The 11,247-nt window shown below is 42.8% G+C and overlaps 1 protein-coding gene across 1 annotated transcript in view; it reads right to left on the minus strand.

Moving 5' to 3' along the window:
• Nucleotides 1-10,954, minus strand: part of CHSY3 (chondroitin sulfate synthase 3) — a 186,019-nt gene extending 175,065 nt beyond the window's left edge. Inside the window, exons 1-2 of the mRNA XM_064140130.1 lie at nt 10,044-10,954; nt 8,032-8,315 (exon numbers count right to left, since the gene is read on the minus strand). Coding sequence (XP_063996200.1) covers nt 8,032-8,315; nt 10,044-10,761 — 1,002 coding nt within the window. The 5' untranslated portion in view covers nt 10,762-10,954. The remainder of the gene's footprint in view (nt 1-8,031; nt 8,316-10,043) is intronic.
• Between the last annotated feature and the right edge of the window lie 293 nt (nt 10,955-11,247).

Below are 11,247 nucleotides of genomic sequence, written 5' to 3' on the forward strand. Positions count from 1 at the left end.
CCCCTCTTGGGCAGTCTGGCTGCTGGGAAGGGTTTTGTTTTTCTGTATTATTTTTAACTTGTATATTACTGTGTATAGTTGTAAATATCTGTAATATATTGTATACCATAGTAAATAAAGTAAATTAGCATTTATTTCAAACAATTTCTGTAACTCTCCTTGTTTATACCTTTCAGCTTCTCTCTTTCTGGACACTTTCTATTTCAGTAGAAGTACAACTTCTGATCTCTTTGAAAGATGTGAAAATCAAGAAACAGTAATCTCTGGAGATGTTCTGCTTTGGGACAGGAAGAGATTTTTTAAAAAAAAGAAAAACTCCAGAAAATGTAACAAATGCCTCCAACTCTGGGGCTGAGAGACAGACAGAGGAAACAATTTGTGGACGAACAATGTATTGAAAAGACTATACACATTTGGAACAACTCTAGTATTTACCTGCTAATCTGCAAAACTTCAAAAAGGATCAAGTAGGACAGTTTAACAAACTCTTTGTAGAAGTATGAAATCTGTAGTATGAAAGGGAACATCTAGGCAAGACAAAGTTTTGAAGACATAATCGTGGGAATACCTCTAGAATCCATGTGCTTTGGTTTACTTCATATTAAGGTAAAGTACAGAAATCTCGTTTAGGGTAAAAATACCAGCATTGCATTGTGCTTTGTTTCACAGATGAAATTAAAGCACTGAATCCATTGTTGACCCTAGAGCAGACAAATTTTTTACCTCTATCTCCCTTTTTTAAGAAAATCAAGATTATTCCTTCTACAATGCAACAAGAGTGATCATGTGATGAGTTTAAATGAGATGACCTACAGTCTTGTGCAACAATTGTGTCATCTCATGTTGACAACTGTTTTCAAATGCACTTGAACAGCTAGCCTTCTGCACTAAATTTCTATTAAATACCACCTCCAATATGTACTTGCACAGACATCTTGAGAAAATATTTCCAGTAAAATGAGAGCAAACATAAGAAAAAAGCTGAACATGTTTAAGTTTCAGCTCCATATAGGTTGAGAGACAGTTCAGGATACCCATACATGGAACTGAAGACACATTTTTAATCAGATTTTTCTTTTGCTTGTCTGTGGGATGCATTGGTAATCCAAACAAGATTTTACTCTTAAAGAGTAAAACATCTGAAATATTTGCTTTGTGAACACATAAACATTCAAAACAGAGTAGAAAGCTGTTATCTAGTCCACACATTCCTGCACATAAATAGCTGCTGGCATCTTAGAAGAAAACACTTTAAGAGGAAGGTGTATCCATGCTTTCTTCACATCATGGATATAAAACCATGCATCCCTCGAGTCCTCTAGCACCCTGATAACTCAGCATCAGGATTCAGAATTAGAAGCCAAATTCCAAAACAGCATGAGAAGTATTTGCTCTCGGAGCACAGGAGGAAAGAAAGGACACACAATGAGCAAGCAATCAAGAAATCCAAGAGAAACCAACTCTCAACAAGGCTGAGAAAGTCCCCTTAGCTGCTGGCTCCACAGTTAAGATACTGTCATGTACCAGACCGCAGTCCTGGGTCTGTGTGTGCTGTTGCAGACCTCCATGGTAGCTGTGGCAATATGATGTGAATCTTTCACAGTAAGGACCCCAAACAAAATATTCTCCAATTCTTGCAGTCCTGCTGAACCATGTGGGGAAATATTTTAGACCCTTAACAACATGCGAGGACCCAGGACAACTGTTTTCTTATCATGATCTTCCTAAATTCCCAGCCAAGTCAATCTTGCAGGATCACCCAGAGGCAAGATGACAGGAAGCCCCTAGGGTACATGAACCCATGGGAGGCAGCACCATCCATCAATCTTCCCAAATTACCCAAGTGAAAAAGCAAATGAATGACAGATGTTACCTACAAAGTCATACAAAGAACAGAGAGTCTGCACAGCACAATAGGATCAGGTACCTCAGAGAACCAGAGACAGCCACATAGGGTATGCATTCTTAGCATCATGGTTACTGCAACAGGATATGCAGCTAATGATTTGCATTTTGTTTGGAATTGTGCACACAGAGAAACACTACAGTTTGATAACTACTGCTAACATTGCCGTAGCCAGCTATTAATAACAGTTAACACACACATAATTGTGTACAGTAACTATTTATACAAATAGTTTTGAGGTCTCTGTGATCACTCTACTACTCTCCATACACCTTTAGAGACCACTGCTACAATTTTACTTATCTACTTTTCCATACGTTTCTATTCTAGCATCACTAATAGCTCACTACATGGCATTTTTTTAAATGATGGATGCACCTATGTAACTATGATGAGTTGTGATTTCCCAACATCCCTTCATTAGAGAGAGACATAAAACCTTGAACAAAAAAAATAATATGTCAAGAAGAAAAACTCACATTAAAAATGGAAAGATAAAGTACTTTTAGTGGAAGCCACAAGATGGTACAAAAGTACCAGCACCTTTATATGCAGTCTCAATGCCAGTGCATTGCAAAGAGAACATTCTTGTTCATGTAGTTTATCCAAATAGGAATTTTCTCAGGCTATTTACCACAACATTTACTGCAACTACTGTAAATCAACAAGCAGACAACTGTATTATGCAAAAAAAAAAAAGTTACAACAAAGTGATTGCATTCTATGATTGTCACAGAACTTTGTAAAAGAAAAAGAACAAAAAAACCCCAAGAAAACAGAGAAAATTATTAATGTGGACTGCTTGTATTTCCTTTCAACATCAATGTATGCATTAACTAAAGGTCAAAAGTATATACAGTGTTTTGTATAAATGTAGTTTTTCATGTAAATGTAGTATTTAATCTTAAAATCAATGCAGCAGGAGATGGACTTGATGATCCTGGTAAGTCTCTTCTACCCTGACGTTGTGCTATTTTCTGACAGAAAGGGAGAAAAAAAGGGGTACAAATAGAAGAAAAATTAACATCAGTTGTCCCCCCAAGAGTTGAATAATAGCCTTCAAATCTTTTTATGATGTATTTGTCACTTCATTTTTTAATAGAAATCATCTCTGACAGTCAGTATTTAGCCCTGGTTCTGCTTGAACTGTTACAACTACTCAATTTGTGTGTTGAATTTTATTTTGTCCTTTTGTGGAACATCACTCTTTAATCTTTTATAAACCTAGGGTACAAATTACAAGGTGGTGTTCTGAAATCAGAAACATAATTAAAAAAAAAAAGGGGGGGAGTGTGAGGGATTGAAGTGAGGAAGGGTAGAGCAATCAGCCTTTCATATCTAAATGGCCTTATAGTCAAGCTTCTCCTAAAAAGCAAAGCAAGGAACAATGTCATCTCAGGTTTTTGACTACACTTTTGTTTTCAAAGGCTAAAACAAGTATGAGTCACTAAAATCAACATTTCTATGCTTCAAAATAAATGGAAGCAACAGAGATAGCCTGAAGTATAGATTCTGAAAGCACAAAAGCAAAAGGCCCTTTTTAATCTCTCTTCTTGCTGATTTGGGGAGGTAGAAGACACTAACATCTCCTAAGAAAACAAAAATTCTTTGTATACATATATATTTCAGACAAATTTGTCAAGTTTATTACCCCATAATCATTACAGCATCACCAAAACTGCAGGATAATTTAAGATACAGATGAAAAACACATCAGAACTCAGGTGGATCTTCTGTAAAAAGAAAATTACCCATCAAAAATAAACTCTTGTATCAAATACTTCCTCATGTAGCAAGGAAATGTAGATTTAGGCAGCAGTTCAACTATTACTCCCAGACAATTTGAATGCAAGCTGCTGCCATGAAGGCTAGTTTGTCCTGCCCTTTATTCTTGGCTGAACGTGACTAGCTCTTCTTTCCTCTGGCAATCATGCTCAGCAAAACTTTGCTGCAAATACTGATTCAGCTGAAGCAAACACTTTCAGTGAGGTTCTGGTTTCAAGCAGATTTCACCTCTGATCCTGCTCACCACAAGGCTGTACAAGTCCTGCAAAACAGGACAGCAACCAAAAGCAGTAACCGCCTGTTTTGGAGTACTCCAAATTCCCTTCTTTTCCTCCCACCTGCCCCATGAATTTGAATGGGGAGAAAAAGGCATGGAAACTGCTGTCCCATCCACAGCCCTCCAGGCTTGAAGGGCAAACAGCAGAAGGTGCCTTTCTGCACGTGTGCTGACCTGTGTGGAAGCCCACTCTAGAATCAGGCCAGTGGTTGGCTGGGTTTTCACACCCAGTACAAAATGGCAAATGGACACTTTGTCTAGAAAAGCATACATAGAGCAAGGGAGAAGGCAAAAAGAAACTCCTGCCTTGACAAAGTACTCAACAAGACAGGTTCCTGCCACGACAGAATGCCTGTTTTGGACTATTCCCACTTTTGGACAGCTCTTACCTTTTCGTACAGCTCTTGGCTTTACACCATCCCTATTTTTGGATGGTTCCTACTTTTGCATCATTCTGTGCAAACGTGCAGGCCTTGTCAAGCCATGGGATTCTTTGAAGAGCTGCCAGTGGTACCCAGACTGGCTACTCTTGGACCACATGAGCAGCCAACTGCCTAGCTTCCTTCCAAACTAGGGAGAATCTACCAGTCTGGCTTTCCTCTGCTGTTGCAGAGACAGTGTCGCTTCCACAAATCTTTGCTTTGTGACAGTCATGTCTTGAGACATTTCTGAGTTTGGTGGCTTTGCCACATGGATCTACGTTGTTGGATATTGCTTGCAGTGTCAAGAGGCAGCTGAGAGCAGAAATCAAGCAAGGGATCACTGTTGATATACCTATCTCACCTCCATGAGTAAAAGCTGCTGTTCCCTTAATTCTCTGCTCACCCTTATTGATAATGGGGTAAAGCTGTGTTTATAGCTTAGTCTTTTCCATTTCCTGTCTTCCTAAATCTCTAAATCTGTCCATAACATCCTTTTGAAGAAATCGCCAATCGAACTAGAGTCTGTAAATAAACCTAAACTAGTTTTGTATATTGTTTGGGGGCAGGGTTTCAGGAAAATAAAATAATTTTATTTTTGTAATTCCTGACTCAGGTACATTAATTCCCTGCCTCCACGACACCACCCTTCAGTGAAAGTCTGCATTTATGTCAGCTTATGCTAACTGTCAAATTGCAACCTGAGGGCGGGTTTTTTTCTCCTTCATAACATAAACTACCCTATAATCCCTGTTATTAGATTCCTTCTCTCAGCAATCTGACACGTAATTATTTATTTAAAATGGAGAAGTTGCAAGAGCAGAGACAGAGACTCATCACCTCAGTCCTAGATCATTCAGTATGTAGGATTTGAAACCAGCCTTCAACCCTGGTTTCAAATCTGGCAGAATGAGCTCCAAGAATAAAAGTGGTTCACTGAAAGTCTATACACCTCTTCCTTTCCTATTCATTCTTACAACAGAAAGGAAAAAAAAAGTCAAAAGCTTTCTTCCCAGCAAGCATATTACGCATGTAAGCTAGCAGAGCTTACCAGCTTTCTCTAAATGGCAGCAGAACAAATCTTGACAGGCAATCATTCTTATCTACACTAGTTCAACAACACGGTATTTCAGATTTTCTCTTGAAGTCTGAGTTCTTTCATCCTCATCAAAAAGAGATTTTCTAACCTACTTTTTAGAAAATAAATTTAGTATAAAATGATGCAACAGTGATTCAACTCTTCTGCAGCTCTTCTGCTTCTTTGCATCTTCATGAGACTACTTCCAGTTCATGTGAGTCTTCAGCAGCACATACTAAATGCAAATTATGCATCTTCCTAAAAGCAACAAAGTTCATCAAAATCTTACAACTCAATGGGACTCAGATTACAATAAGTAGACTTCAAGACAAAAGTGCACTGTCAATGCAGACAATCCTGCCCCCAGTCTTAGGTTTTGCATAAGTATATCCGAGGGAATAACTCCCCTTCTGGCACTCACGAGTACTGCTGACTAAAGGAAGAATGAAAAAGCAGACAGCAACAGTTTCAATGTCCTATGAAAAAAAAAAGTCAACCTTGTCACCAGCTACTTTACAAACCCACAACACACCCATCTGTTCAGGTACAGTATCTTACTTCTTGAAACAACCATCTAAACAACACAAACTATGTCAAAGCACAAATGTCACTTCTCTCTGTTCTGATATGCTTTCACTTCTTCCCATCCATGTTGATTTAATACTGGAATAGCATCTTAGGCAGTTTTGGTTTAATCATCTGCACCTTCTGGAGCATCTCCTGTTCTGGCAACTGAGTCAAAGATCCTTCTAGCAGGCAGAAATACTGCTCAGAAATGAGTGCCTCCTATTGCAATGTCTAACACTTAAAAAAAAAATCCATTCTTTATTATATAGACTTAGGGTTTTCAAAAGCAACTGGAAGTCAAAACTGATATCACTATTCCAGGTCCCATAAAAAAATAATTTGTTTCCAAAGAAGTTAATGTCTTCAGGCCTCAGCCCTACCATGAAAAACTGAGTTTCTGAGCAGTCATATATATAACTCAGTCTCCAAAACTGAAGAAAGTGAACTTTTTTTTGTGTGTGTGTGGTTTTTTATTCCACTTATGCTTAGTGCCTGGATTAAGAATTTCCTGACATTCAAGACCAAAATAAATGATAGACAATGTTATTTGGAATCAGTTTTCTTCCCTTCCCAAGAAAGCAAACCAGAAAACCAAAACTCCTTCAGATACAGAACTGTCAAGGCAGAATCATACCTCTGCTGTATGATCAGTAGCCATCACATGCCCACTAGTGTTTGAAAATGACCTTGTACAGTCAGAGCCCAAACACATCATAGTGTAAGATTAAGATGCCAATGCAACAAGTGGTTTGGAAGCCTGATAAAGAACCATTAGTTATCCATAAATGCCTTCCCCACTCTATCAATGCATTATTTTACAATGGCATTTACATTTTTTAAATTATCTCTAGAAATACCTTTCTATTGTGAAGTAAAGGGTGATAGTGCTACTTCTAAGATTTCTACCTAATTAGTATTAACTACTTAAGATTTACTCTCATCCACCTGTTCACATGATCTACCAAACTCATTTATAATATGGCCTCCCTCCCTCATGCCATTCAGAAAAAAAGATTGACAAAATTAATTATTTTCTTGCCTCTTTGTCATTAATAGCACATCTTCTTTTAGTGGCCTACTTAAAATTAATTATTCTGCTCAACAAGGGAGTGCCACAAGGGCAAGCATATATTAAAGAACCAGTCAAAATAACTAAAATCACATTTGTTGTATTATCTATCACTCTTTATCCTTTCTGGCAGTTGCTTGCTTACCCTATTTTAGCTACAAAGATAGTCTTGCCACTAACCACAGTACTTCCAAAGAAACAACAAGCCTGAATTTTAATTATGGTATTGCATACAAATAATTATGGTCTTGCAAACAAATTTTTGGGGAGTAGCAACACATCTCTCTTTGCTTCTAAAATTACTACAGCACAGGAAGATTTGCTACTCTGTGTGTGTCCTTAATACATTTTAACACTGTTTCACACTAGGGAAAAAAGCTCTTAGAATTGTATCTTAGACACAAGCTGTATCATTTCTGCATGAGGGAAAAACACTATCAATGTCTATTTCTGCTTTTGCCAGTGATTAACTCCATTAAGAGATATTTGAGTAATTCAGAAAATAAAGGCAATTCTTCTTAAAACAGCACAAGATATTTTAAGAACTTTCAAAGCAGAACAAAGAAAGTGCATGCTTATCCAAACCCAAATTCTTAAAAAGATCCAACCTGAACACAGAACATCAAATACAGCTGCATCCTGCCAAGACTTACACACAGAAACTCACAAGGTAATGCTTTAGCAACTTAGAGCATAGCAGTATTTAAGACATGTCTGCAGTAACTGTCACCAACGAAAATTGAAATACACAAGTAATAAAAAGTACGTGATATGTCATTCATGTTTTTTCCTTACAGTCTACAATTTATATTCTGATGTATGCATTAAAACATAACTATTGTGTAAAGAGACTGTGGATAGGGCTATTGGTATTGCAAGATGTAAAACTCTGTAAATACACCACACATTGCAATTTACACTGTCACTTACCTCATATGACCAAACACATTGAGTTCCTCCAAACCTTCGGACACACCTGCCCACTTCCACATCCTCATGAGTGGTGTACATTTCTCGAAGGCATTCACCTATATGTGGCACCATCCTCCTGAGAACCTCTCGGCTGAAGATCATTCCTGGCCCTCCCATGCAGAAATTCTCTCCCGGCTCCAGTCCAAGTTTTCCAAGTTCTTCAATGTTACCCAGACCAGTCTGCCCCAGATACAGAGGTTTACTGCTGTTCAGTGAGCGAAGAAACTCTTCCAATTTTTCACCTGAATTAAAAAAAAAAAAAAAAAAAGGATAAAAGATTTCTGTTATTTCTCTGCCTAGTGTAGCAGACATCTCTTTTCCTGTATACCAAGCTTTAAAAAAAAATAATGTAACAGGTACCTGAGATTGTCACAGAAAATCACTTCCAAAGCAGTATTCCATCACTAGCTGAAAATATCTTTGGACAAGTTTACCCCTCACAGACTTTTTTTTTTTTTTTTAATTAATTTACAGTCCAAAAAACCAAAATATTATCAAAACTTAATTTTACCAGCCAACACCATTCTGCTCAACTAGTATCAATAAAAAGTATTCACTAGTTTAAAATTCAATCTGATGTAGGGCAATTTGCCAAGATAGTTAGGGGCTGGGGAGGAACTGGAAGGCAAATGTGAGGCACCATTTTCATAGAACTAGTTTTTGAAAAGGACAGAGGAAATCTAAATTGACCAAGACAACCAAGATGTTCAGTTACAGACTAATCATCAAAACACCATACAATTCAAGCTCCTTATATAGTATTTCCAGTGCTATAATGCCTGTATATTTCTCCTTCAAATCCTACCTCTTTCTTTTGGGTAACTGTCATTTCACATGGACTTGAAATCTAAATTTTCTGAATAATTTAACTTGGAACCTTGGAATCAATTGAAAACAGGTTCACAACAACTCTGAAATGAAGAAGATATTGAGGAGTTTTATGTCTGCAACCAAATATATACACACATATATACAGGTGTGCATGAATATTTCCCAGATGGAAGGACAGCTGACAAGCTGATAAAAAGTCTCAAACAAGTTCAAGTGACAAATAGGTAATAATAGAGTTACCTCACATAAACGTTCAACAGTGTAAGCAACCACGCTCACAACCTAGACTTAGGCCAGCAACTTCACCTTTGCTTTCTTTCTAAAGAGCTGGACGCTGCACGAGTAACAGCGGCAGCAAGCGCAGACCAAAAGGATGTGTACTGCAGGGCAGTATTTTCTAATGGCGCTGTAAAACTCGCAGGGAAATAGGGATACATGTTGCAATGGGAAAACAGCAGCTTTAGAAGTAGGCTTCAAAGACAGCGTTTGTTCAGTTGAAGTCACTGAGACAGCGCATAACTTCCACGATCGCTGAAAGCGGAGCACTAAAGGCTTCCTTCGGGCTGAGCCGCAGCCGCGGCTCCCAGACGCTTCCGCCCATCGCCTGCCCACGAACGGCAGGACGCAGGGCCACCCTCCCACGCCGCTTCCCTGCCCACTCCCATCCCTGCATCCTTGCAGAGCCGCCACCCTCCCACGCCGCTTCCCTGCCCACTCCCATCCCTGCATCCTTGCAGAGCCGGGCCGGGGCCGGACTCTCACCGCCGACCCATGATAGAACCTCGCCCGGACGGCCGTGCCGGCAGCAAGAGCAAGGTCTGCAGCCCCAGGATGCTGCGCAGAGCACCGTGCTCACTACGGTCCGATCCACTGCCACTGCTCTCCAACTTCCCCAGGGACGGCCCAGCCCAGCCCCGTAGTGGCACTCGCCGGCACCTCAGCGCGGGGACAGCGCCCCACACCTCGGAGCTAAAAGCAAACGCTGCCGGCGCGGGACGGTGAGATAGACGTATTCCTTATACTCCACCCAGGGCAGGAACCGATTCTTCTGCCACCACCCCTGGAATCCCGCCACCACTCCCCTCCCTCCTTCTACCCTTCCTTTCACCCCTCCCGGCAGTGGGTCGCAACCTGGTCACCTTTAATGTAGACATCGTCGTCCGCCCGCATGAACCATTCGTACTTGTCCAGGTAGTGGTCGTGCATGTACTTGATCATCATAAAGGACTTCTTCTGCGGCGGGTAGGAATCGTCCACGCCGGGCAGGGCAACGACGGGCAGCGGGGGCAACCCAGGGGGTGTGGCGGAGCCCTGGCTGGAGAAGAACTCCACACGGCCCGGCACTGAAGGCGCCCAAGTCCGCTGTGCAGCCACCGCCCGGCTGCCCAGGTACTTCTGGGCCGTCATCACTCCCACATAAAGGAAGTTGCGAGGCTTGGTGCAGCCCGGGGCGCTCCCCCAGTCCCCACTCCCGTTGTGGCTGCTGCCGGGTCGGCCGCTCCGCTTCTCGCCGCCTTCATCCTCTTCCTCCGGGTCTCCTTCCCCGCCAGCAGCGGGACTAGAAACCGTGCCGCCCACGTCCGCCGCCACTGGCGGCAGCTCCCAAGCGCTGCTCCTGAAACTCGTGCCGCCCAGCACCACCGCTGCCTCCGGCGGCGCCTGCTGCCCTCCCGGCGCCGCCGCGCCCCCGGCCGCCCCCGGCCCCGCCGAGCGGCCGTAGTAAGAGCAGATACTGGCGCCTCGCCGCTTCTCACTCAGCTCGGCCACTTTGGGAGCAATAAGCCAGGAGGCGGCGGTGAAACCCAGCACTAGCCCAAGTACCACGCTCAGCCAGGGTCTCCGGGACCGCGCTGCCATGACGCGGGCGGGGCAGCTCCCGGAGCGCCGCCACCCTCGGTATGTCCCCACCGCCGCCTCTGCTAGAGACGACCTCCTGTCCCGCGGTGGCCCCGGGCGTGACGACTCTCGGCGCGGCTCCTTGCCCCGCCGCGGCAGCTCGGGCTGCTGTGCTGCTCCCGAGTTAAACTTCTCCAGGCAGAAGGGCGGCGGCGAGAACGGCGGAGCGCTAGCGGCGGCCCCTCCGCGCCGCTGGCACCTTGTCACCGCGGCGGCTGGCCCCTCCCCGCCCCTCCCACCGCTCAGCCTCCTCAACACGCCGGCGGCGGCGGCCCACGCTGCGCGCTTGCTGCTCAGCTGGCTTCCTTCGCAGCTTCCGAGCGCCTCACCCCGGAGGGCTCCGCGGCCAGTGCCCGAACCGCGCCGGAGAAGTAGCGGCCACCACCACCGCTCCGGAAGGAAGCGATTTTTTTAGGAGCCTCTTTCGGATCCCCCGCCCCACGGCTT

The sequence above is a fragment of the Pogoniulus pusillus genome, chromosome Z (assembly GCF_015220805.1).
Source record: "Pogoniulus pusillus isolate bPogPus1 chromosome Z, bPogPus1.pri, whole genome shotgun sequence".
Lineage (NCBI taxonomy): Eukaryota > Metazoa > Chordata > Aves > Piciformes > Lybiidae > Pogoniulus > Pogoniulus pusillus.